The sequence below is a fragment of the Podarcis tiliguerta genome (genome assembly GCF_965153285.1).
Source record: "Podarcis tiliguerta genome assembly, chromosome: 13".
Classification (NCBI taxonomy): Eukaryota; Metazoa; Chordata; class Lepidosauria; order Squamata; family Lacertidae; genus Podarcis; species Podarcis tiliguerta.
In genome coordinates, this window is record NC_139546.1 from 18,308,291 (window position 1) to 18,335,687 (window position 27,397).

Genomic DNA, 27,397 nt, shown 5'->3' on the forward strand with positions numbered 1-27,397 from the left:
CTTCTTCAGCACAGCAGAAGGATACAGAAATGCTTCATAAACCCATCTATATGGTGAATGGAATTGTATAACACAATTGCTATGGAGCAGTGGTCATAAAGTTATGTAACCACTGCGTGTCTTTGGCCTCATCCAACAGGGCTCTGAACTAAACAGCTGCTTGTACAATGGAGCCATCTCTGGTGTGTTGTAGCAACGAGCCATCAACCCTTTCCAGCCTCATGTAAAGCTCATTATGACTTTAGACAACGTGGGGACTTCATATCATCACCATTCTTCAACTCTCGGAGACTAGAAATAATGGCTGCTCTGTTCTTGCGTTGGTGAGGTTGCACCAGGAGTGCCGTGTCCGGTCCTGGGCACCACGTTTTGAGAAGGACAGAGATTGACAAGCCGATTTGTGCTCAGAAGAGGGTGACTAAGATGGCAAGGGGATGGGAAACCAGATTGCATGAGGAATGGTGGATACGTTTAACTTGGAGAAGAGAAGTTTAAGGGGACATAGCTACCTTCAGACAGCTGAAGCGCTGTCATACAAGAGATGAAGTAGATTTGTGTTTGCAGTTGTTGCTATCAACAAGGCAGGGCTAGAACCAAGGGACTGAAATGGCAGGGAAGCAGATTTTTGGCTGAGCATCAGGAGAAACGTCCCGCCACCAAGAGCTGTTGGTGGAACAGCATGCAGAGGGAGGTGATGGGCTCTTCTTCAATGGAGGGGTTTAACTAGGGGTTAAGCAGCCATCTGGCAGGGAATTGGGCTAGAGGACATCTACGCCCCTTTCCTACTCTATGGAAACATCCACATCATACCTTTAAAGCACATTGCTTCCCTGAAAGATTTCTGGGAACTATAGTTTGCCCTTTAAAGGTAAAGGTAAAGAGACCCCTGACCATTAGGTCCAGTCGTGACCGACTCTGGGGTTGCGGCGCTCATCTCGCTTTATTGGCCGAGGGAGCCGGCGTACAGCTTCCAGGTCATGTGGCCAGCAGGACTAAGCCGCTTCTGGCGAACCAGAGCAGCGCACGGAAACGCCGTTTACCTTCCTGCCGGAGTGGTACCTATTTATCTATTTGCACTTTGACGTGCTTTCGAACTGCTAGGTTGGCAGGAGCAGGGACAGAACAGGAGCTCACCCCGTCATGGGGATTCGAACCGCCGACCTTCTGATCGGCAAGTCCTAGGCTCTGTGGTTTAACTCACAGCGCCACCCGTGTCCCGATAGTTTGCCCTTTACAGAGCTGCCATTCCCAAACTACAATTCCCAGAATTGGGGGGGGGGGGGGGAGAGGGATGTGCTTTAAAGGTATGGTGCTTTTGCAGCCTAAACTGAAGGGTGGCTTAATGAAAGCCAGGCTTTCACTCCTTTTCTGTGTGTTTTCGGTGGCCACCTGTCTTGGGCTCTCTCTCTCCCAGGTGTGATAACGAAAGATGAGGAAGATGTTTTTTCTGAAGCCAGCTGACTGGCTCGCTAGGGTGGCAGCAGGCCAGCAAGCAGCTGTAATCCCAAACTGAGATTAGAAACCCGGCTGTGTTTATTCGACACTGGAAAGCAATCCAGTCTGTCTGCTTTGCTTTTCGGCTGGGGAGAGTTGTCTTTGCTGCAGGAATGGTGGAGGAGAAAAAGCCCAGGTGTTCCCATCAGGGCAATGGGTGAAGCAAAGAGAGGCCTTTTTGGTGTTCCAGGTATGTTTGGAAGCTGAAATGGGGACGGGGTAGCCATGAATATCCTTTGGTGCATACAAAGCAAGAAGAAAGATTTGGGTGCATTGCAGAATCTGCTTAGGTCCATTGGAGCGGTTGATACCCCAAGCAAATAACTGTGCAGTGAGTTTTAACAAATGAGCAGCTGGGAGAGGTTTGTGGCAGAAAACCACAGGTGCAAGGCTCCAATCTGGATTGGAAGCCTGTTCCACACTGGAACCACATTGCTCCTTTTTCTTCAAAATTAAATCGCTCAATTTAAGCAGGCTTTTTAAAAAGCACTTTCTATCACAATGTGTTGTTTCGCCCTTGGAGACTTGTGTCAGACACAAACCCTCCAAGTGTCCCTATTTTCCAGGGACAGTCGTGGATTTATAGAAGCCGCCCCGGTTTCTGATTTGATCCCAGAATGTCCCACTTTTCCTTAGGATGTCCCTAGTTTCATAAGAGAAATGTTGGAAGGAGTTTTGCGACCTCCGAGCCAAGGAGATAGATCTAACTGTACAGCCTTTAGAAGACATCTGAAGATAGGGAAGTTTTTTTTTAATGTTTCATGTTTTATTAGGTTTTAATATATAGTGGCAGCTGCTCAGAGTGGCTAGGACATCCCAATCAGGTGGATGGGATAATAATAATAATAATAATAATTTAGGATGTCCCTATTTTCATTGGAGAAATATTGGAGGGTATGTAGACATGGCTGCTTGCATTCATTCTCTTGCTGCTCTGAACCGGGGCAACCAAATTTACAGGAGAAGACGTAATAGAGAAATCATTCTCTCTCTGTGTGTGTCATAAAGAGTGATAAGAACACAGTGAATCACTTGCTCTGTGTAAAATGTTCCTCATCTACGCTCTCACATCCTTTAAGTCTGTGGCTTTCTAATTAATATCTGTGCTCTAATTGCAAGGCTCCCTTTATTCTTGGGAGTGGGGCACAGGCCTAATTGAAGTCGTCATCTTTGATCCAAACTCCCTGGTCCCTAAACAGGCGCTGTCTGTTGTTTAATGAACATGACTACCGTCATTTCCTTAATTATTATTGGCAAGAGGGAACTGCAATAAAACGCTGCAGCGTCGAGTTACCCTGTTCAGTGTTCTAGCCAGCCAGTTCCCTTTCCAGGACACCCCATCCCATCCTCTTTTACCTATGTTCTTCTATCTCTCACTCCACTCAGACAGCATTTTGCGGACACTGAGCATATCTGGTCCACCTTGGGCTGTTTTTGGGTGCCCCCTCCATAACCACAGTTTCTGCATCCCTAAAGTATAGATACATTTATTCTGCTTTAGTGAAGCCTCTGGTCAAATAGGTTCTGCAGGTTTTTAAATCCTGTCCCCCACCCCACGAAAAAACCCTTAAGATAAGTGTGCACACTTCAAGCAATGATCTCTCTTCCGAACTCTTGTTCTCTCCAGCTTTGGCGGGGATCTTTAGCCTTGAATCAAGCCTGTGAGGCAGGTTTTACTGAGACGTACCATGGCGCTGTGGGTTAAACCACCGAGCCTAGGACTTGCCGATCAGAAGATCGGCGGTTCGAATCCCCGCTACGGGGTGAGCGCCTGTTGCTCGGTCCCTGCTCCTGCCAACCTAGCAGTTCGAGAGCACATCAAAGTGCAAGTAGATAAATAGGTACCACTCTGGCGGGAAGGTAAACGGCGTTTCTGTGTGCTGCTCTGGTTCGCCAGAAGCGGCTTAGTCCTGCTGGCCACATGACCTGGAAGCTGTACACTGGCTCCCTCGGCCAATAAAGCGAGATGAGCGCCGCAACCCCAGAGTCGTCCGCAACTGGACCTAATGGTCAGGGGTCCCTTTACCTTTACCCTTACTGCTCTTGGGCACGAAGATACTGAGCAATGGACTATCCCTTCACCAAAGCGCTATTGCTGTCTGCCACCTTTCATTGCCATTTTCCGCCTCTGCTCTGGTTCGCCAGAAGTGGCTTAGTCATGCTGGCCACATGACCCGGAAGCTGTATGCAGGCTCCCTTGGCCAATAAAGCGAGATGAGCACCGCAACCCCAGAGTTGGTCACGACTGGACCTAATGGTCAGGGATCCCTTTACCTTTTTATCTCCTATGTACAGCTGAAAGGTTCTTCCCCAAAAAGGCACTTTGGTACACAGGTGATTTTAGAGTAGTGAAACCGCCAGGAAGAAGGCATTCCTTAACTTTGTTTTTCTCATTCTCTTCCACTTTTCTGTTGCAAATTTCTCCCTTCCCCATGGAGATACAAAACTAAGTATATGTTAGCAGTGCTTTTTTTTCTAAAAAAATGTTTAGGGTTACTCTCATTTTCCTACACATACTGAAATACTGCACCTCAAAGAGGCCAAACTTAGATTCACAAAATGTTCAAGGGTATGCGTCCCCCCCCCCGAAAAAAGCACTGTATGTGAGTAAAAGTTTGGAGCTCTGTAAGAAGAAAAATAAGGGAGAAGGACATAGGCACTTTGGAGCAGAGAATTGGGCTGGGCAGGGGAGATTAAGAACCCCCTTCACTGCTTCTCTACTTTAGATGGAATGCCCCCACCCACACCACAAAAAACCTGTATTTTCCTAATAGTATGGTTTAAAAATGCGGTCATGGTTTGTTCCTTGCAACCAGTGCTATTTTTCTAGAAAACTCACCATGAAAAATAATGGCAACGGTGCCCACCTGAGATGTGCCAGAACTGAGTTCTGGAATGTTCTGGCTGGGGTGAAAAAAAAGCCTTGCTTGCAGTATCTAATCAGGTCCTGAGATGCAGGGGGTTTCATAATTAAAAGGTAAATGGACCACTGACCGTTAAGTCCAGTCGCAAATGACTCTGAGGTTGCGGTGCTCATCTCGCTTTACTTGCCGAGGGAGCCGGCATTTGTCTGCTGACAGCTTCCAGGTCATGTGGCCAGCATGACTAAACCGCTTCTGGCGAACCAGAACAGCACATGGAAACGCCGTTTACCTTCCCGCCGGAGCGGTACCTATTTATCTACTTGCACTTGACATGCTTTCGAACTGCTAGGTTGGCAGGAGCAGGGACCGAGCAACGGGAGCTCACCCCGTCGCGGGGATTCGAACCGCCGACCTTCTGATCAGCAAGCCCAAGAGGCTCTGTGGTTTAGACCACAGCGCCACCCGCGTCCCTTGTTTCATAATTAATCTGAGATTAAAGGGTAGGCATGAACCAGATGCAAAGATGAAGAGGTCTCCTGCACCTTTAATTAATAGCCCAGCAGAATTTCAGCAGACGCAGGGCAAGCAATAAGTGCTGAAATCCTCTCGACTATTAAAGGTGAACGAGCCCCATAAACACGAACCACGTCTTTCCATGTTCAAGCCAACATGCTTGTCAGCTACATCATATTGACTCTCAATTTAAGATCCGTGGACGTGATCCACCTGCAGTTAAAACTTTCAAATCCCACGAATTGAAATGAGAGTTGAGTCCAAGCCTACAAGCATGCCTACTCAGGAGAAAGTCTCATAGTTTTCAGTGGAGCCTGCTCCCAGTTAATTGCGTCTAGGATCACAGCCTTAAATTCCTGCTTAAGTCTGCAATCCTGTGCCAAGGAAGCAATGCCCATTGAAATCAATTGACATTGTGTGTCCCTTGCTCCGTTATGTCCTATCTGTGCATTTTATTTTGACCATATTTTGAGTCACTCTCCCTAAGCCTGTAGGAGTGGGTGGGATAGGAACCCAAAGAACTACATAGTTCATCTCCGGCTGCAAAGCTGGAAGACCAATTTTTAGAATTAAAACTGTTAAATGACCTAAATATATATGAAACGAACAAGTGGCTTTAGCTGCCTCTGCGACTTGGATTTGTTTGGTTGCTTGTTTGTTAGTTTTGAATTAATCCCAGCGACCAGCTGTTGAACTAATATGGTTGCATATGAGCAGAACTGAGTACTTCTGGGCATAAAATGAAGAGAGACAAAGTGGTTTAGACCACTTTCTCAACTTTGTGATGCAGAGTTTATAGAATAGCTTTGGGGGAAGAAAGAGGTCTGGTTTGTTTCTTGCTTCGTACCTGGTTATCCTATGAACCATGTTTTTTTTTTCTTTTGGCTAACTCATATTCTTAAGCTATTTTTAATACAATGGCAATGTATGTCTCTCTCTCTCTCTCTTTTAAAAAAGGACAGATTTGTACATGTTCATTTCTAGATGAACACTTAAAAGTAAAATAATAAAAAAGTAAATAAAACCGTAATATTTTTTTTAATCCTGTAAATAAATAATAATTTGTAAAAAAAAATTGGGGGGGAATTATTTTTCGAAATGAAATGAAACCTACAGTAAGGTGGAAAAATAATGTTTATTTTGGTATATTTATATTTGAAAAAAATTCTCCTTCTTTTTCCAATTGCAAAGTCAGATCCTCAAAACCAATCTTACGTAACACATGTGCGTCTATAGTCAGTAGAGATAAGGCACCCAGCCTCCCTTTGTTGCATAGTTGTATTGCTGGGATTTTTAAAATATACTTTAACTGAGAAAATGAATGCTCGGCTGAGCTATTTGTGACCATTAATGTTAAAAATCTGGCAATGGAAGATTTCTGTGGTGCCTCCACTTCCTTTAATGCCCTAAGCACATGCTTATTTTGCTTAATGTTCAACCCAGTCTTGAATACAGTGGTACCTCGGGTTACATACGCTTCAGGTTACATACGCTTCAGGTTACAGACTCCGCTAACCCAGAAATAGTGCTTCAGGTTAAGAACTTTGCTTCAGGATGAGAACAGAAATCGCGCTGCAGCAGTGCGGCAGCAGCAGGAGGCCCCATTAGCTAAAGTGGTGCTTCAGCTTAAGAACAGTTTCAGGTTAAGAACGGACCTCCGGAACGAATGAAGTACTTAACCTGAGGTACCATTGTACTGGAGAAAAAGCATACAGGGCTCATACTATTATTTGGAACCCACAAAGAGCTTTTCTTTCAAAATAAAGGAAGGCTAGTTTAAGTACACATTTTTTTTAAAAAAAGGGTTTCTGAGTGTGAGTGATTCACAGAGGCTCTGTTCTCCTGGTCCCCTGTCACCACTCACCACCCTCAGTGATGGAGAATGGGCTGCCTTGAAACCACCCACCTGTTCTGTGCATCATCATGGCCCTTTCAGATGTGTGGCTGAATGAGGCACTTTGTGCTTCTGGTGAACAATTAGAACACCTTGTACTCCTCAAAGGGGGAAAGGAAGAAGCTGAATGAGGGTCTGAATGAGCTCAGGGGGAACCTAGCAATTGCCGTAAAAGGGGAAGAAATGCAGAGTTTATGAGATACTTGCCCCAATGGCCCGGCCAAATGCAAAACCACGAATTTCTTCAAGTGGAACTGTTTGAATGGGTTTGAACATAAGAAGAGCCCTCTAAGGTTAGGTCAAATTAGACCTCCTACTCATAGAATTATAGAATTGGAAGCAGACAACTATCTTTAGAAGATATATGAAGGCAGCCCTTTATGGTGAAGTTTTAATATGTACAAACGTTTTATTATGTTTTTATATATGTTGGAAGCTGCCCAGAGTGGCTGGGGCAACCCACTCAAATGGGCAGGGTATAAATAACAACACTATTGTTATTCTTATTATGATGATGGAATAGGACGTCCCTATTTTCATTGGGGAAAGGTTGGAGGGTATGTAATTTCAATTGCACAATATGGACCTCATTTGGTGTCTTGTATGCTGAAGGCCAAATGCATCGCTTGGGTCCCTCATTGTCCCTACTCAGCCACCCTCCTCTTGGGGATTAACAACATCCCAGATGTGTGAACAAGCTGGGGCTTGAAGGTTTAAATTTGCAGCTGATCAGCTTTGGCCTCTGCCAGCCGTAATCCCTGCATATGTGCGCATTCTGGAGCAGCTGGTGAAAAATCTGCACGAAGGTCAGCCTCGTTCTCCTTCTCCAGCCTCCATCTTAATACACATAGGCTGAACTCAGCCCCTTTCTGTGACAGTCTGTCCTTGGCTCTAGGACCGAGGGAGCCATTGGCAACGTGTCCTCGGATGGGTCCCTTCCTTTGGAGCTGATGGGGTCCAGCGGGCTTTCCTAGCAGTGGTGGGCAGCAGCAGGAGTACCCCGATCCGTATTCGGTAGTGAGCCAGCGCTTAAATTTCCCACAATGCCTTGGTACCATGCTACATGAGGGGAGCATTCTGGGAAACCAAAATGGTGCCTCATTTCCTCGGTGTTGATTGGTGGGCACAGCAGTGGGGCTGGGGCCCTGGCGGTTGCCTCAGCATGCCTTATGAGGACCTCACAGGTTATAGGGGACACGAGCCCCCACTAAGGCCCACACACTTCGTCAGGGAACCCTCAGCCAACCCTTGACCTGCTGTTCCTCCTCCTCATTGTTATTATTATTAAATTTTATTTATACCCCGCCTTCCCCAGCCAAGACCAGACTCAGGGCAGATAACACCGATATAAAAACAATTGATTGAAATACAACTTAAAAACAAGATTAAAATACAACATTAAAATGCAGCCTCATTTCAGTAGGAACTCAAATCAAAAACTTTTTGGGGGGTGAAAATGTCAAGTTGTGTTGCTGCTTGTTTTTGCTATAAGAAAAACTGCTCCCTTTCCCTTATGGGGTATTCCAGAGCCCATACAGAGTCCTTAAGTGGGTTCCCTATCGGCAGGAGAAAACAGAAGCCCACCAGAGTATATTGAGAAGCAAAGCGGCTAGTAAGCCTGATCTTTATTCAAGGAACCCTTGCAACAGAGTCCCCACTCCCCACATGCCGGAGGGAGGAGGAACCCGAACAATGGTGCGCAAGCCCTTATATAGACTTTTGAAATTGCCCACCCTGTAGCCCAAGACCACCCCAAAAAAATCATACTTACATCACAGAAGGAGGCGGTCAACAGCAGAAATCGAGTCTGCCAGGATACCTGATAGTGGTCACTGATGGCATTACCTGGGCAGCCTGGCCATTCTTTTGTGATGGTTAATACTTTAGTTCCTGAGTCCAGGGCACAGGCTCACCCTATTCATACACAAATACGCCCTTTAAGGTAGGATTTGCAAGCAAAAAGACAATGGGAAGGCTTTCCCCATTTGCCTCCCTTATTGCAGAGGAATATTTGAGAGTCAAAATGGCTTCAGGATTGCTCTCCCATACTATTTCAGACACGTAGTTCATATATTTAGATACGTGTGCATTTATGAATCTTTATTCTATATCTGAGACCTTAAAATTCTTATAACACTTTCTTGCCTTCTCTAAGTGAGTGGCAGCGCTGGGAGTGAGGAGGAGTTTGTTAAGGGCGCTGGCCGTTCTTGATTACATGGGTAAAACAATATAGGCTGGCATTTTGATGCCAATGGCTTCATGTGGGTGCCATTGGAGGGGGGGCACACCTCCCAGAATAAGCAAGCACCCTCTGCTGCTTCCTTTGGTGCATTAAAGTTCATTTACAACGTTAAAGGGCACGGAAGTACACTGTGAGGGCATCTTAACTGTTAGCAGGTGTATGGAGTGCTCTGATTTTAAGGTCTGGCAACCAAAGGAGGGTAAAACAGAGAAAATGGTTAGGGGTCTGTTTACCTAGATCCCTAAAGCAGGAGTCAGCAAACTTTTTCAGCAGGGGGCCGGTCCACTGTCCCTCAGACCTTGTGGGGGGCCGGACTATATTTTGGGGGGGAAATATGAACATATTCCTATGCCCTACAAATAACCCAGAGATGCATTTTAAATAAAAGGGCACATTCCACTCATGTAAAAACATGCTGATTCCCAGACCGTCCGTAGGCCGGATTTAGAAGGAGATAGGGCCAGATCTGGCCCCCGGGCCTTAGTCTGCCTACCCATGCCCTAAAGTGAGTGCAGGCTAAAGCCTTCCCTTGTTCATATTCCAGTCATTGCTGCCTCTTCCCTCTCTTCCATTTAGTGCCTCTCTCTGGAAGATTGAACTGAAAAAGCCTGCTCTGGTCCCCTGCCGCCCTGTTAGGCTTTCAAGGATCCAAGCCGCTGGAACTGGAAATAGAGAGAAAGAGACCAACGAGATAAGGTATGATTGGCACATCTTGCAGAAAGTGCTGCTGCTCCAGTTACAGGCCTCTCTGATCCGTTTCTTCCTCTCTGGTTTGCTCAAGTTGCCTGTTGTCCTCCAAGGCGAAAGTCCAAGGAAGCTCTTAGCTAATCACTCGACAAAGAGCTCTTTGTTATGGATTCCTCTGAAGAAATATGACTCTCTGGATCGAATGAGGAGCGCTTGGTGCTGTGATCTCCATTCCTTACCAGTTCAGCCGAGGGCTTCGCAAGCGCACAGCAAAAGCCAGACCTCCACCAGGCCTCCTGGAGATGTCTCCCTTCTCCGTAGCCATCCTGTTGTCGTGCGCCCTGGTGGCCCAGGCCTCCCAGGCTTGTCCCCACCCGTGCACCTGCTACGAGTCCTCCAGTTTCGTGGACTGCCACAGCCGCCACTTGGCCCAAGTCCCCCCAGGCGTCCCTCACGACACATGGATGCTGGACCTGAGGCACAACAACTTGAGTGGGCTAGAGGGAGGCGGCTTTGATGCCCTGTGGTCCTTGAGGATTCTCCTCTTGTCCCACAATCCCATTGTGAGAATATGGCCCAACGCTTTCAGGACCTTGGGCTTTCTGGAGAAGATGGACCTCAGCCACAACCTCCTGGTCCACCTGCCGCACTACTTCTCGGACGACTTGACTTCTCTGAAGGAACTCAAGTTGTCCTACAACCACCTGGGAGCCTTGCGGTTCAACAGCTTGCAGTACATGGAGAACTTGGAGAAGCTGGACCTGAGTCACAACCGGGTGGCTTCTATTGAGAGAGGAACTTTCCGGGGCCTCTCCGGGCTCAGACACCTCTACCTTCAGTCTAACAGGCTTACGGTGCTCTACAACGGCTTCTCCTTCATGCTCCAGAACCTTGAGGTCCTCCTTCTGAGCAACAACAACATCAGCGCCATTGAGCTGGAGGCTTTCATCTCCTTGCACAACATGAAGCTTCTGTCCCTGACGGGCAACCAGCTCATCCACCTCAAATTCAAGACGTTCCTGAACATCCAGACCATCAGCACCCATATCCAATTTGCAGGCAACCCGTGGATTTGTGACTGCGACCTCCAGCGTGTTTTCGGGAAGATCATGAGTGTCCGGCACCTTCACGTGGATGACTACGAGAACATCACCTGCGCCAGCCCCTGGCAGCTGGCGGGGTCACCCCTCACGTCTGTGGACAGCCAGCTGTGCGTGGCAGAGACCGCCACTGTCCTGGTTATCACTGTCACCGTCTTGGTGACAGTGATCGCTGCCATTGTCATGGCAGAGAGGAACAGGAAGAAGAACCAGGGCAAGAACTGGAATGAACCCGAAGGTCCCTTTGACTCAGAGAAATGAAATGGGGTTGTTGGGGAGGGAGGGACCACTAAGTAATATAAGTTGGCCTTCTGGTGTTCTTTGAGCTCTGTCTTCCTCTCACCCATAACTCTGGGCCCTCCTATTTGCTATGAGGTTGGAGTGCTAGCCTGCTTCTCCCATTCCAACCCACCCCCCTCATTCCTTGCAGTCGTAGCTCCGCCCTATCTCAAACCCTGTAAACGAATGTCAGGATGAGGCTGGCCTTGTGTGGAATCACTGTCCCATGACACTCACTTCTTCTCCTTGAGAAGGTGACTCTAGGAAATGCATACCTCAGATGAACCTTCTCGTCTGTCCTCCCTCTCGAGTTGAGGGCCAACATTTCTGTGTCCAGGGCAGCTGTCTACCAGCTCCATCTGGTGCACTTGCCCACAGACTGTATCACCAGAGTGGTGCATGCTCTGGTTATCTCCCGCTTGACTACTGCAATGTGCTCTACGTGGGGCTACCTTTGAAGGTGACCCGGAAACTACAACAATTCCAGAATGCAGCAGCTAGACTGGTGACTGGGAGCGGCCGCCAAGACCATATAACACTGGTTCTGAAAGCACTTATTCTCCATTAGTTTGCCCAATCCCCCTTTGGGTTTGCAGACATCACTACACCGTTTGGTAGCAAATTCCAGAGTTTAACTAAGTTCTGTGTGAAGAAGTACTTACTTACTTACTTTCATCTTTCCTTAAGCATTCAGCTTCGTTGGATGACTTCTGGTTCTACTGTTATGAGAGGGGGACAGTTGGGTTATCTGTATCCACTTGATCTAATATTCCCTCTATGGCAGGGGTAGGCAAACTAAGGCCCAGGGGCTGGATCCGGCCCAATCACCTTTTAAATCCGGCCCACGGACGGTCCAGGAATCATCGTGTTTTTACATGAGTAGAATGTGTTCTTCTATTTAAAATGCATCTCTGGGTTATTTGTGGGGCCTGCTTGGTGTTTTTACATGAGTAGAATGTGTGCTTTTATTTAAAATGCATCTCTGGGTTAGTTGTGGGGCATAGGAATTCGTTCATTCCCCCCCTCCAAAATATAGTCCGGCCCCCCACAAGGTCTGAGGGACAGTGGACCGGCCCTGTGCTGAAAATGTTTGCTGACCCCTGCTCTAGGGAGTCTCCCCACCCCCAATAACCTTCAATTAACTTATCCCCTCTTGCTCCAATATACACAAATCCACTTTGGGTTCTCTTCCAGTCTCAGTAGGTTGGTGATTTCCATTTGGTTGTATTAATATACTGCCCTAGCGCAGGAATTAAATATTTGAAAACTGATGCTGTTTCTCATTGCTGGTTTCTTTTCCCTAGGATCCATTAACAAGGTGAGGGTAGCCAATGGGTCTCAAACCCTGGGTGGGTTGGGAATTTAACACTGCACATGAAGACAGGCTCCGGTGGATTGTGTGGATGAGACCAAGGGTGGGTGGGTCCAATGGCCGAGAAGAATAAATAAATAATTGGCATGCAGACCAGGAGGATAAAGTCATCATCCCTGCTGTGAAATAAGTGGTGGTACAGTGGTACCTTGGTTCTCAAACTTAATCTGTCCCGGAAGTCCGTTCCAAAACCAAAGTGTTCCAAAACCAAGGCATGCTTTCCCATGGGCTGTCTGAAGCATGTGCGGCACCGGAGTGCAGATATCCACCCAGTGCCCCCCCCCCTGTTGCCCAGTCCCAGGCAAGCAGGAGGGCAGAGTCGGCTGCCTGCCTCAGCGTCTCGCTGGCTCGGTTGCCCTCGAACTTGCAGCGCAGAGCCGTCCGGAGCAGAAGAGCCTGCCACAGTGCTCCTACCGATGGGCAGGCTCATCCCCAGACTCAACTCTCAGGCCCTGGACTCCCGACCTGGCGTCCTTGAGAGCCCAGCGCCCAAGTGCCCCGCACCCCTAGCTCCTATGAGAGCCAGTGTGGTGTAGTGGTTAAGAGCGGTAGTCACGTAATCTGGGTAACCGGGTTCGCGTCTCCGCTCCTCCACATGCAGCTGCTGGGTGACCTTGGGCCAGTCACAGTCTCTCAGCCCCACTCACCTCACAGGGTGTTTGTTGTGGGGGAGGAAGGGAAAGGAGAATGTTAGCCGCTTTGAGACTCCTGAAAGGGAGTGAAAGGCGGGATATCAAATCCAAACTCCTCCTCCTCCTCCTCCTCCTCCTCCTCCCAGCGCCCAAGTGCCCCGCACCCCTAGCTCCTATGGGTAAGATGGCCCTGATAGAAAGTAAGGCAAAACAGATTAATCTGTTCCAGACTTTTAAAAACAACCCCTAAAACAGCAATTTAACATGATTTTTACTATCTAAGGAGGACATTGATCCATAAAATGAAAGCAATAATCAATGTACTGTACTATAAAACAAATAAGACAGCATTGTAGATGATAAAAATTTAATTTCTCCCCCCTTACCCGCACTGATGATAGTCATTGTTTGGATGGGGGACTTTTATCCATTTCCGCAGTCACACCATCAATCAATCAATCAGTAGCTGAACTGGGTTCCACACAGTCACAAAAACAAATTAACCGAAAAAGCCTCAGAAACAAAAACGCAAAATAAATAGCAAAAACAAAAACACCAACCTGAATCCATTCTGGAAGTCCATTTGACTTCCGAAATGTTCGAAAACCAAGGTGCAGCTTCTGATTGGTGCAGGTGCCCCGGAAACAATAGCCAACAACCGCATTGGATGTTCGGCTTCTGAAAAACGTTTGAAAACCGGAACACTCACTTCTGGGTTTTCGGCGTTTGGGAACCAAGGCATTTGTGAACCAAGGTACCACTGTACTTAGTCCTTGCCTCTCCCTGATCCCATTGGGAGCTGCCTTTAGCATCCTAAAACAGATGCTAAGCAGAGGACATCACGAAATATGATAGGTGGGGACAGCTCCTCCCATTATTTAAGCGCTTGATGTGATCTAGATTGGGAATGGGCAGAAGACAGATGGGAATCTGCTGGTAGATCTCTGAGTGATTTGAAATACACGCACAGGGATTTTTGACTCTGAATTGTTAAAACATTGTTCCTAAACCTCGGCTACCTTGCGGGAGGTCTTGGAGAGATGTAAGGGCTATGGAGTAAATTCAGAGTAAAGGTAAAGGTAAAGGGACCCCTGACCATTAGGTCCAGTCGTGACCAACTCTGGGGTTGCGGTGCTCATCTTGCTTTATTGGCCGAGGGAGCCGGCGTACAGCTTCTGGGTCATGTGGCCCAGCATAGAAACGCTGTTTACCTTCCCGCCAGAGTGGTACCTATTTATCTACTTGCACTTTGAGGTGCTTTCGAACTGCTAGGTTGGCAGGAGCAGGGACCAAGCAACAGGAGCTCACCCCATCATGGGGATTCGATCAGCAAGTCCTAGGCTCTGTGGTTTAACCCACAGCGCCACCCGTGTCCCTAAATTCAGAGTAGGGTCCCTAAAACAGTTGAATGCTTCCAGCAGCCAAGCTGGAGCCAAACGTATTGCTCCTCTTTCTTTTGGAACCATATCAGCGAGAAACTTTTGGAGTCTCTCTGCATGTTTTGGAACTGTGGTCATGCATAGGGTCTAAAACAGCGCATGTCTTTTGCATCTGATTCTGTCCAGGGTGCTAGGAAAACACGAAGCAGACCTTGCAAGTCCGAGGTCTGCTCTGATCTAGAGGCACCCACTAAAAAGCAGGCACAATTCCTCATCTTATCCCGTTCATGTTTCCATAAGCCCACATTTCCACACCAGACGCTGTTTCTCTGCAGGGGCTGCAGTGGGAACACAACTGCTGCTGTGATTTCCTGGATCTGTTTTGTCCACGTTCCTGATTTGGAAAATGAACATCAAATGTACTGCTGGAGAACTGATTTTTTTAAAAAAGAAAATGGAAATAATGAAAATACTCTCTCATGCCCCAAGCCAATGTCGTTATTCTAGTCAAGTGCTCATTTCCATTGCCCGGAGACTCTGAAGTGCATCTTCAAGTCAGCACAATTCAAAATACATTCTGCGATTAATTTGAGAGACCCAGGCAATTGCCCTTTTTTTTTGGTACATCAGGCGGCTTCCTCCAGCCAAGCTGCAATTATCCGCCGAAAGAGCTCAGATGCCCCCATTCAATCTTCTGCCTTCTGATTGGAAATGTGAAGTGAGGTTACGCAAAGGCAACTGGAGTCGCCAGCAGGCCCTGCCTCTTTTCTTAAGCTCTGCTCATGCTTGCAAACATACAAAGGAGAAATGACACCTAAAAGGCTAACAGATCTATTGTGGAGTAAGCCAGGGGTAGGGACCTGCTAGCCTCTGGTGAAGAGTCGCAAGTGTCTCCCTCTCCTGCTGCGACAAACTCTCCTCTCCCCTGGTCTCCCAGAACCAGAAGAGAGATGAAAAGGGTGGAGGATAGGTTGGCTGCATGCAGATGTAATCTCAGATTGCTTGGAAAAAGCCCTGGAGAGGAGGGGACTTAGATGGCTGTGGGGAGGCAGGGATAATAATAATAATAATAATAATAATAATAATAATAATGGTAAATTTTATTTATACCCCGCCCTCCCTGGCCAGAGCTGGGCTCAGGGCAGCTAACACCAATAAAATCACATTAAAAACATAGAAGAGTGGGGAACAATTTAAAATATAGGTTAAAATGCAATTTAAAATGCAGCCTCATTTTAAAATAGCCGATAAATCAAGACAATAAGGGGAGGGAAACATAAGGGTCAGACCGAGTCCAAACCAAAGGCCAGGCGGAACAGCTCTGTCTTACAGGCCCTGCGGAAAGATGTCAAATCCTGCAGGGCCCTAGTCTCTTGTGACAGAGCGTTCCACCACGTCGGGGCCAGTGCTGAAAGGCCCTGGCCCTAGTTGAAACCAATCTAACCTCCTTGAGGCTCAGGACCTCCAAAGTGTTGTTATTTGTGGACCTTAAGGTCCTCCGCGGGGCATACCAGGAGAGGCGGTCCCGTAGGTACATGGTCGCATAGGGCTTTGAAGGTCAAAACCAGCACCTTAAACCTGATCCTGTACTCCACCGGGAGCCAGTGCAGTTGGTAAAGCACTGGATGAATGTGAGCCAGTGATCCTTTTCGTCTTGGCAACTGATTTTCATGGAGTAAGACCTGCCAGAGATGAGTTGCTGTGCTCATTAGACCCTTCTGTGCAGATTGTGTTTTTATGGGATGTGATCCATGAGAAGCAGTCAAGTCCAACATTCCTTGTAATGCTAGAGAAGACATGAAAGGGAATGTTTGGTCCAGCCAGTCGAAACTTCCTGTTTCTCCTGGCTGGAGCATCCTTCCTTTTGCATGTGATAGAAGGTGGGCATGACCTAACCTGTTCAGGTAACAAAAGGACGAGTCACACAGCACCCCTCCCTTCTTTTTTTGACTTCCTTCTTCGTTTGACCAGCTTTTAGCTAGGACTCCTCTGAGATTATTCCCCCATATGGGGTAGATCCACATGTACATATTTGTAACTAAGTCTGCCTTCCGGAATCCAACTGTGAACTGATGTGAGTAAACTTCTTTTATTGACTTCCAATAAGATTGTGGCATCTTTATTCTTTTAAGAGGGATTCAAGGGAACTTACCAGGAACCTACAATTCAATCTGAGACAGACTGAATTGTGTAACAGTGAGAGGCTCACACGAGCCTGCAACCAGCTATCTGCTGTGCAAAAGGAACTCTGTCTCCCTTGCTCTCCACCCATTTCCTCTCAGTTCAGCTTGGCTTTTCCCTTCACAACAAGCAATGATGGCGCAGTAGGTTGCTGCCCGGGCCTCAAAGATGGCCAGCATCTCTCACTTTTTTTTATCCTTTAGCCTTGTCTACAACACCAGTCCTGCCAACCTAGCAGTTCGAAAGCACGTCAAAGTGCAAGTAGATAAATAGGTACCGCTCCGGCGGGAAGGTAAACGGCGTTTCCGTGCGCTGCTCTGGTTCGCCAGAAGTGGCTTCATCATGCTGGCCACATGACCCGGAAGCTGTCTGTGGACAAACGCCGGCTTCCTCGACCTATAGAGCGAGATGGGCGCGCAACCCCAGAGTCGGTCACGACTGGACCTAATGGTCAGGTTCCCTTTACAACACCAGTATTATTATTATTACTATTATTAACCTTATCATCCCAGAGGGATCATCCCTGGTCCGTCTTTGCTGGGTGGAGCGGTTCTCTAGCTTCCTCTGCCCCTTCTCTCAGAGCTCCCTCTCCTTTGCTTCCTAATGCCTCCCTAGATATTTCCATAGTACATTCTGTACTGTACAAAATGTGCCCAGAACGATATTTGCCAGAGCAACTGCATTAATGGGTGGATATTGCATTAAAAAAAAAATCCAATTCCAGTTTTGTTTCTTTTTCTTTTTTTAAATGCTCGGGGAAGCTGTACCTCAAAGGCAAATATTGTGTTAGTGGATGTGTCGGTTCTTCTGACGGCTTTCTCAGCTAACATTTTCATCGCCTGAAGTGCAGTATTTATCTTCTGCAGTTGTGGTTCGCTGTCACCAGAGGGCGCACCTTACCAACTATTCCTCCTCCGTCCTTTCTTTTTCCGGTGATGGGGAACGCAGCTAATGGGAGCATCTATACAATCACACCTGTGTAGGGAAACGTTGACAGCTATATGTGGGGGTCAATGCTGTAAGATCTGGACTCCCTCCATGCAGACTGGAGGTGTAAATAGGTGAATGAACCCTATTTCTTACAGCTATGAGAATCTCCGCCGTGTCTTGAATTTAGGGAAGCTTTTAATGTTTGATGCATTACTGTATTTTAATATTTTGTTGGAAGCTGCCCAGAGTGGCCGGGGAAGCCCAGCCAGATGGGCGGGGTATAAATTTTATTATTATTATTATTATTATTACACAGTCCCTGGAACCCCCTGGGCTCTTTCCACTGCTCGGTGGAGAGAAGGGGAGGCACCCAATTTTTGTAACTTTTAAAATTTTCCTTCTGATCCTGTGATTCTAATTTTTGTTGGTTGGGGGGGCGGCAGAGTGAGCTGTCCTTGTTTTTTTAAATCAGCTCTTTTCTGCTTTGAGAAGTGGTGTGTCCACCCCCCCTTTCAGTTCCCAAGCAGCTTTCCCTGACCAAATGGAAGTAGTGATGACAGCAGCCGAGGAATGCTTTGCAGAAGGAACTTGTTGACCCGAGACGTTTCGCGAAGGCCTGATGGATTTCTGCATGCTTTCCTCCCCGCCACAGTTGACGTCATGCAGGCGCGCACCCCCCAATTTTTTTTTTCTCAGGCTGCTTGGCTGCAGACTTTAACCTCTCAACATCTCACCTTCAAAGCTAGGCCTTCCGGTCTCTTGAGGCCATGGAGGTTCTTGGATTGGCTCTTGCTTTTGGTAAGATCTCCCTGTTGGCTTTTAGGGCTGCCTGTTTATTAAGATGGGGGCAAGACTTTTTGTCTGCGGAAGGGCAGGAGATTACATACTTAGCAGACTGCGCCATCATCTGTAGCTTTGGGGGGAAATGGGGTTGAGAATGGATTCAGAAAAAAATTAATGCAGGCAGTATAGAAAACCCCCCAAAGTACATGAAAGCAATCTCTCTCCTCATCTTCTCCAGGAGTTCAAAGCGCACTCTTATTTATTATGTATTTAGCAAGGCAGGGACTGCGTACACAATGTCTATCTTAAAACAGCTCGGTTATTCTTTTCAGTGGCGTAGCGTGGGGGGTGCAGGGGGGGCCGGCCACACTGGGCGCAACATCTGGGGGTTAGGGTTAGGGGGCGCAAATCCACGGGTTAGGGGGCGCAAATTAATTGCCTTGCCCCGGGTGCTGACAACCCATGCTACGCCACTGATTCTTTTTCTCAATCAGATGGAAACTGGTTTTGGGGAGGGGGGGTGAGGAACCGTCAAAAGGCAGTGTGTCATATGAAGCAACAGGCTGGATACAGGATAGATCTGGATTGTGGCGAGTATCTTATGTGCACTGCTTATGAAACCAGTTGCAGAAGAGCACTGGATGCAGATTAAATGGGAATGTGGACACAGCCAGTGCGAGATTCCCTTTCTCTTCTCGCCCCCATCTAGCACCAGAACTCGTTCAATAGGCTGGGTGTGATTGTTTTCTGTCCACTTGTGATTGTATTTATTTTAGTTGATTCATCACACTTACCATATTTTTTGCTCTATAAGATGCACCAGACCATAAGACGCACCTAGTTTTTGGAGGAGGAAAACAAGAAAAAAAATATTCTGAATCCCAGAAGCCAGAACAGCAAGAGGGATCGATGCGCAGTGAAAGCAGCGATCCCTCTTGTTCTGGCTTCAGTGAAAGCAATGCAAATCCTCTTCAGGGCAGGGGGAGCGTTCCTCCCATTGCCCTGAGGAGGCTTCTCGCAACTATCCCAGAAGCCAGAACAGCAAGAGGGATCGCTGCGCAGTGAAAGCAGAAATCCCTCTTGCTGTTCTGGCTTCTGGGACAGCTGCGCAGCCTGCATTCGCTCCATAAGACGCGCACACATTTCTCCTTACTTTTTGGGAGGGAAAAAGTATGTCTTATAGAGCGAAAAATACGGTATATCCCATCTTTCCTTCAGGGACCTCAAGGTGGCATATATATAGCAGAGCCTCCAAGTGTCCTCATTTTTCAGGGTCAGTCCCGGATTTACAGAAGCCATCCCAGTTTCCGATTTGATCCCGGAATGTCCCGCTTTTCCTTAGGATGTCCCTATTTTCATCGGAGAAATGTTGGTGGGTACGGAGTTATGCAATCCTTCAGCAAAGGAGATAAGTAACTATACAACCTTTAGAAGATGTCTGAAGGCAGCTCTGCATAGGGAAGTTTTTTTAATGTTTAATGTTTTATTATGTTTTCATATGAGTTGGAAGCTGACCAGAATGGCTTGAATACCTTCTGTAAAACAGTCCCCTACCTAAACTGAGAGGGCACCTTACTGGAAGTTTGAGTTCAGTGTTAGAGGAATTTGTACAGAATTTTATATATATATAGTGGTGCCTCGCAAGACGAAAAGAATCCGTTCCGCGAGTCTTTTCGTCTTGCGGTTTTTTCGTCTTGCGAAGCAAGCCCATTAGCGGATTAGCGCTATTAGCAGTTTAAGGGCTATTAACGCCTATTAAAGGCTTAAGGGATTAGCGGTTTTGCTGCTAAAAGGCTTTTAGCAGCTTAGCGCTTCAGAAAAAGGGGTTTTGGAGTGGAAAAACCCCTCAAAATTTTTCGTCAATTTTCGTCTTGCGAAGCAAGCCCATAGGGAAATTCGTCTTGCGAAGCGCCTCTGAAAATGGAAAACCCTTTCGTCTTGCGGGTTTTCCGTCTTGCGAGGCATTCGTCTTGCGGGGCACCACTGTATATACAGTGGTACCTCGGGTTACATACGCTTCAGGTTACATACGCTTCAGGTTACAGACACCGCTAACCCAGAAATATTCCCTCAGGTTAAGAACTTTGCTTCAGGATGAGAACAGAAATCGCGCAGCAGCGGAGCAGCGGCAGCAGGAGGCCCCATAACTAAAGTGGTGCTTCAGGTTAAGAACAGTTTCAGGTTAAGAACAGACCCCCAGAACGAATTGAGTTCTTAACCTGAGGTACCACTGTGTATATAAAATGCCCTGGTTGGAGTCCAACAACATATGCAGAGCCACAAGTCTCCAACTTTGGCTGTGCACATGCCAAACCTTTAAACCACATGGCGCCCCCCACCAAATAATCCTGTGAGCTGTGGTTTACCCCCACAGAGCTGCAATTCCCAGCAAGCTTAAGAAACCACAGCTCCCAGGATTTTGGGGGACAACCGTGGGCATTAAATGTATCGTGTGGCTGTAAGCATTGGCTGCGCACATGGCAGACAATTAAAGCATCCCCCGAAGGATTCTGGGAACTGTAGTTTGTTAAGGCTTCTGGGCATTGCCTTACTTAAGGCCTCTGTTGTGGGCAAACTAGAGTTCCCAGGGCTCCTTGGTGGAAAGGGAATGCGTTTTAAACATATGGTGTGTATTCAGTCTTTGTGGTTTGAAAAAAACCCTCCCCTCTCCCCCTCTCTTTAAAATAAAGAAGTGACGTCCTTAGATGAAAAAAACCTCGTATGGTACCTTACCAACGGACAGATTTATTATGAGATAATCCTTTACGGCATAAGCCACAATAAATCTGTTACTCTTTATGATGCCGCAACGCTTGGTTTATGGGATGTGCTTTTTGCTGCAAACTAACACAGCTAGCCCTCTGGAAATTGACACAATGGATGACGGACAGCAGGTGGGAAGTAGCGTCCTGGCATCTGGTTGTATGAGCAGCTGCTGAGGTCTGGATGGAAAAATATCCCTATATTCCTTGCATCAAGTGCAGGGACGCTTCGTTCCGTGTTGTAATACAGGGGCAAGCAACCTTTCCCCATCAAAGACTGCATTCGCTTGCAGGGGGAATTGTCTGTCTGTCTCTCTGTGTGTGTGTGTTTGTGTGTCCCAGAGACAAGTATCCTGGATTAGCTATGTAAAGACCATCTTGCTTCTGTTTCCGGGATGGCTACCTCAGATGAAAATTCCCATGTCTAAGCAGGTCTAGTTGAGCAACACTGCTAGCCAAAAGGTTTGTGGTTATTTATTTTGATTTATTGTATATTCAATACCTCAAGGACTGCCTCTTTCCATATGAACCTACCTGGACCCTGAGATCATCTTCTGAGGCCCTCCTTCGTGTGCCTCCTCCTCAAGAGGTCCGGAGGGTGGCAACACAAGAACAGGGCCTTCTCTGCAGTGGCTCCTCGTCGGTGGAATGCTCTCCCCAGGGAAGTTCGCCTGGTGCCTTCATTATACGCCTTTAGGTGCCAGGCAAAAACGTTCCTTTTTAACCAGGCCTTCGGTTGAACTGATCAACACCGTATACCCTTTAAAATGTTGCTATTTTTTGGGGGGGGGGCGTGTTATTGGATTATTGTTTTTATTTTGATTTTACATATTGCGATCTTTTCTGTGAACCGCCCTGAGACCTCCGGGTACAGGGCGGTATATAAATTCAATAAATTCAATAAATGAAGAACAGGAAACTAAGAGAAAAAGAAAAGAAAAAGGGGGCGTCTTTACCTTTAGAGATTTCACCTAAAGGTAAAGGTAAAAAAAGCAACATCTGGGGTTCATCCGTCGGAAATAGCATCCTGGTGGAATTTCCGAAAAGCAGTACGGAATTTCCCTGCTGGGAAAGGGCAGGTAATCAATTTAATGATGATGTGGATGATATTGTTATACATTGGGGAGGGGGCGTTGATTAAGAAACAACAGAGGGCTACTGGCAATACAGTGGTACCTCGGGTTAAGTACTTAATTCGTTCCGGAGGTCCGTTCTTAACCTGAAACTGTTCTTAACCTGAAGCACCACTTTAGCTAATGGGGCCTCCTGCTGCTGCCACGCCGCCGGAACACAATTTCTGTTCTCATCCTGAAGCAAAGTTCTTAACCTGAAGCACTATTTCTGGGTTAGCAGAGCTGTAACCTGAAGCGTATGTAACCCGAGGTACCACTGTACAGGCGAACTGTCCTCCCCACTTGCCCTGCGGTGTGAACAGAGACAGGGAGTTTGGAAGGCTGACAGCGTAACTGGGTGACAAGAAAAGGGAGTATTTTAGCAGGGCATTCTGGGAAGAAGAAAGGCTGGGATCCATCTTCTGCAGGCAGGCTGGCTGGGAGAGATACCTGGGACCCCACAGCTGCACTGCTGTGGGGCACAAGCCCCTCTTGGAACAACCATGTTGTAAGACCTGGACTCCCTTCACGCAGCCTGAAGGTGTAAATAGGTGAATAAATCATATTTCTTAAAGCTACGACAGTCTCTGCCGTGTCTCAGTTCTTCAAAGGAACACAGACCCCAGGTGAGTGCCTGAACCCCCAGGGCTTTTGCCACCGCTTGGCCGAGAGCGGGGGAGGCACTCAACTTTTGTAACAATATTTTAGATAAGGACATGCGTTTGATTTGTAAAGTGCGCAGTCGCCTCTGTCCCTCACTTCAACCGCTCATTTTCGTTCGCCTCCCCCTTTCTCCCTTTCCAGTTCCACCCCCAAAATTCACACTCGGGCAAGAAGACCTTTATTTAGGCGGACCAACCACAAAATAGGGAGCGAGCTTTCAAGTTCTCCAGAAACCCTTCATTGGGAGAGATGCTACGCAAAGCAGTCGAAGGGACAGGGAGACAGAAGAAGAGGAGGCATATTATTGGCTTAGCCCCAAGTTTTCTGCACTTAGATTCAGTCTTAAGATGGCAAACTTGGTTGGATTAACCTTTTCTAGGTGTTGCAAGAGACAAAGAGGCAATGGGGGAACCTCCCAGTTTCTGCTAATTCTAAAACCAGCCGTTACCCTGTCTCCGGCCTTAAAAGTGAAACACACTGTCTCTGTCTAAGGCAGAGAATTGAGCTGGTGGAGAGGAGCATGGCAGTCTTCCTATGATCAAAGCCGGAGATTTATTTCAGGCGATAAAGTCAAGTGAAGCTAAATTTGGTAGCGTTACCTAGTGGCTGGAGGGCACGTGGTCCTCGACAAGTCGCCCTTGAGGTGGTAGAAAAACCATCTTCATTCGACTGTAGCTCTTGTTTCCGAACAGCTAGATTCAATAATCTTCAAGGCACATAAAAACAAAGGAAGCCATGTTGGTCTGTAATAATCCCCCCCCCCTTTAGATTGTTCTGTGCTTTTCGACAAACACCTGTGGATCATGTTCATTTAATCCCTGTGTGTACAATGGCTGCATGTATCAGCTAAAGCGAGATATGTGTCTGTCAGAGGCGGGGCCTTACCGGTGGTGGTGCCTCATGCAGCACAGCAGCAGTTCTCTGTGGGTTCCTGAGAGGCTCCCGAGGGGTGTGGCTGGTGCGTAGCTTCTTTAAAAAGCCCACAAAGCAGGCCCTTTTGTGTAGCTTCATAGGTGTTCAAGGACACGCTGCAGTTGCTTGAGAGAGAGCAGCCCTCTGTACATACTCAGAGGTACTCTTGTTATAGAACAATTGCTTCTTTAAAGGGGCAAGTCAGAGGAAATGGTACTAAATAGGCATGCTTTAGAAAGGAAAAGAAAACAGAAGACCCAACAGTATCTTCAAGAGATTTTTTCTTCTTACTTACACTGCCATGTAAGCAACCTAGCCCCGTTACATAACTACAATGGGTTGTGGGTTGAAGCGCTCTTTGTGTGTGTTTTTTTAAAAAATTCTCGTTTAAATTGGACTGCCATTGCTAGCGCATGGGCATAGCTCAGGGGGTCTTCACAGTAGTATCCCGAGAAATCCACGAGTTTTAAATGAAAACTGCGGCTCATTTAAGCTTCTCCTCCCTTTTAGGACAGGTGTCCCGAGTTCATTTTCCGCAGCTTGGCAGGCAAATTCTCATGATCTAAGGTCGCTCCCAAGGTGAGCAAGGTTTGAGGCCTTTGCTGGAGTTCGAGGTTGCCGGTGGAGCGAGCCAGCAGCTCCGATTTGGTTTTGAAGGCTGCCGACATCAGCTTCTCGCCCCCGTCTTCGGCGCCGCAGACGGAGGTGATCTGCTGGATTTTGAGCAGATCTCCCGTGCTGCATGCTTTCTCCACGTTGCTGGAGCAGAGGCTGAGGACCCCTCTGTGGAGCTCCCGTTTGCCGGAGCACATCTTCTGGAATTTGCTGGGGAGCCTGTTGCCTTTTTCTTCGAAAAAATCGAGGCAATCGAGGGAGGAGATCTTTTCCCTCCGGCTTCTGTTGCTCCCTGTCGGCGTGTTCAAAGGCGAAGGGAGAGAGAGGTTTTCTTCCTGCTCCTTCACGCTGTAGGGGGGAGTGGGGACTTCAAATGTCCCGTGGAACTGGGAATAATCCACGCGGAAGAAACCATCTTCCAGCGACATCACAGGGAGGAACCGGTGGCCCCAGAGAACTTCATCTTCTGTGTAGGAGGTTCTGGCTTGGCAAGTCATCCCTAAGAGACCAAGAGAATAATAACAATAATAATTATTATTTATACCCCGCCCATCTGGCTGAGTTTCCCCAGCCACTCTGGGCGGCTCCCAATCGAGTGTTAAAAACAGTACAGCGTTAAATATTAAAAACTTCCCTGAATAGGGCTGCCTTCAGATGTCTTTTAAAGATAGCTGCTTATTTCCTTGACATCTGGTGGGAGGGCGTTCCACAGGGCAGGCGCCACTACCGAGAAGGTCCTCTGCCTGGTTCCCTGTAACCTCACTTCTTGCAATGAGGGAACTGCCAGAAGGCCCTCAGCGCTGGACCTCAGTGTTCGGGCTGAACGATGGGGGTGGAGACGCTCCTTCAGGTATACTGGACCGAGGCTGTTTAGGGCTTTAAAGATCAGCACCAACACTTTGAATTGTGCTCGGAAACGTACTCGGAGCCAATGCAGATCTCTCAGGACCGGTGTTATGTGGTCCCAGCGGCCACTCCCAGTCACCAGTCTAGCTGCCACGTTCTGGATTAAGTGCAGTTTCCGGGTCACCTTCAAAGGTAGCCCCACGTAGAGCGCATTGCAGTAGTCCAAGCGGGAGCATAACTAGGGCATGCACCACTCTGGTGAGACAGTCTGTGGGCAGGTAGGGTCTCAGCCTGCGTACCAGATGGAGCTGGTAGACAGCCGCCCTGGACACAGAATTTACCTGCGCCTCTATGGACAGCTGTGAGTCCAAAGTGACTCCCAGGCTGCGCACCTAGTCCTTCAGGGGCACAGTTACCCCATTCAGGACCAGGGAATCCCCCCCACCCTCCCGCCCCCTGTCCCCCCAAACAGTACTTCTGTCTTGTCAGAATTCAACCTCAATGCATAGACAGGATCAGTGTGGCTTGATTTTCAAAGTATGGTGCCATGGGAAAATGCTATTTCCCCAGATCCCCAGCCCACCCCTGTGCTGGACAGCTCCTTTAATTCTTCCTACCTGAAGCATCTAGAGATAATAATAATAATAATAATAATAATAATTTTTTATTTATACCCCACCCTCCCTGGCCAGAGCAGGGCTCAGGGTGACTAACACCAATAAAATCACACTAAAAACATAATAGGGGAAAAAGAGAGGGGGGAAAACCCCCCAATTTAAAACACAGGTTAAAATGCAGTTTAAAATGCAGCCTCATTTTAAAGTAGCTGATAAATCAAGACCATAAGGGGAGGGAAACATAAGGGTCAGACCGAGTCCAAACCAAAGGCCAGGCAGAACAGCTCTGTCTTGCAGGCCCTGTGGAAAGATGTCAATTCCCGCAGGGCCCTAGTCTCTTGTGACAGAACGTTCCACCACGTTGGGGCCAATGCTGAAAAGGTCCTGGCCCTAGTTGAAACCAATCTAACCTCCTTGAGGCTCGGGACCTCCAAAGTGCTGTTGTTTGTGGACCTTAACGTCCTCCATGGGATATACCAGGAGCGGTGGTCCCGTAGGTATGTGGGTCCTAGGTTGCATAGGGGTTTGAAGGTCAAAACCTGCACCTTAAACCTGAGCCTGTACTCCACCGGGAGCCAGTGCAGTTGGTAAAGCACTGGATGAATGCGATCCCGCGGCAAGGACCCCATAAGGAGCCTCGCCGTGGCATTCTGCACCCGCTGGAGTTTCTGGGACACCTTCAAGGGCAGCCCCGTATAGAGCGAGTTACAATAATCAAGCTTGGAGGTGACCGTCGCATGGATCACTGGGGCCAGATCAGGGCGAGAAAGGTAAGGAACCAACTGCTTAATACAGCGATGGAAAAATGCCACCTTTGCTGTGGCTGCAGCCTGCACCTCCATGGAAAGGGAGGAGTCAATGAATTTCTTGACCCCCCCCAACCTCCAATTTTTGGGGTCTTGGGCATGGAGCCTGCCCTCGCAAACAAGAAGAGTTGGGGCAAACAAACTGCAAACTCTCGCACGTTGTCCTTTGTTACCTGGGCAGGTAAGGTCACACCCACCTCTAGTCACATGCAAAGAAAGTATGTCCCAGCTAGGAGGAAACAGGAAGTTTTTGACTGGCTGGACCAAACATTCCCCTGCATGTCCACTCTAGGAAAACAAGGAATGTTGTATTTGACTGCTCCTTATGTATCACATCCCACACCCCTTCCTTCCTAGGGTCAGTTAAACCCATGTGCGAATGCCACTCTTACAAGGGGCATAGAATCATAGAATCATAGAATCATAGAGTTGGAAGAGACCACAAGGGTCATCGAGTCCAACCCCCTGCCAAGCAGGAAACAAGCAGGCATTTGGGCAGCAGCAGCAGCAGCATCCTACCCTCCTATTCTTCCCTACCCTGCCCCATGTTGGCTATTTCCTGTCTCTCTGCAACTATGTTACACAAATCCATGAGCTACCTGCTCCATCGTTCATCTCCCCTGCTATTAGAGAAGGCCCGGTTAATTTGAGCTACTCGGGGAGACACAGCCCGAAGACGAGTCTGCTCTAATATCCGATGGCAACAAATGACAG

At 47.7% G+C, this 27,397-nt stretch overlaps 2 protein-coding genes across 3 annotated transcripts in view; one reads left to right on the forward strand and one right to left on the reverse strand.

Moving 5' to 3' along the window:
- Positions 1-8,261: 8,261 nt before the first annotated feature.
- Positions 8,262-11,586, forward strand: LOC310661373 (uncharacterized protein). The gene is made up of 2 exons (XM_083407218.1): positions 8,262-9,703; positions 9,789-11,586. The coding sequence occupies exon 2, from the start codon at positions 9,997-9,999 to the stop codon at positions 11,053-11,055; it is 1,059 nt and encodes a 352-aa protein (XP_083263344.1). The 5' UTR covers positions 8,262-9,703; positions 9,789-9,996; the 3' UTR covers positions 11,056-11,586.
- An 11,456-nt stretch (positions 11,587-23,042) lies between these two features.
- The window catches only part of LOC310661833 (G protein-activated inward rectifier potassium channel 1-like), a 35,421-nt gene continuing 31,066 nt past the window's right edge, over positions 23,043-27,397 (reverse strand). For both annotated transcript variants that reach the window (XM_083408328.1, XM_083408329.1), the window contains one exon: positions 23,043-24,913. In XM_083408328.1, coding sequence (XP_083264454.1) covers positions 24,306-24,913 — 608 coding nt within the window. In that variant the 3' untranslated portion in view covers positions 23,043-24,305. The remainder of the gene's footprint in view (positions 24,914-27,397) is intronic.

Bases quoted from the DNA above. Each gene is read 5' to 3' on its own strand.
- LOC310661373 (XM_083407218.1), top strand. From the start codon at position 9,997: ATGTCTCCCTTCTCCGTAGCCATCCTGTTGTCGTGCGCCCTGGTGGCC.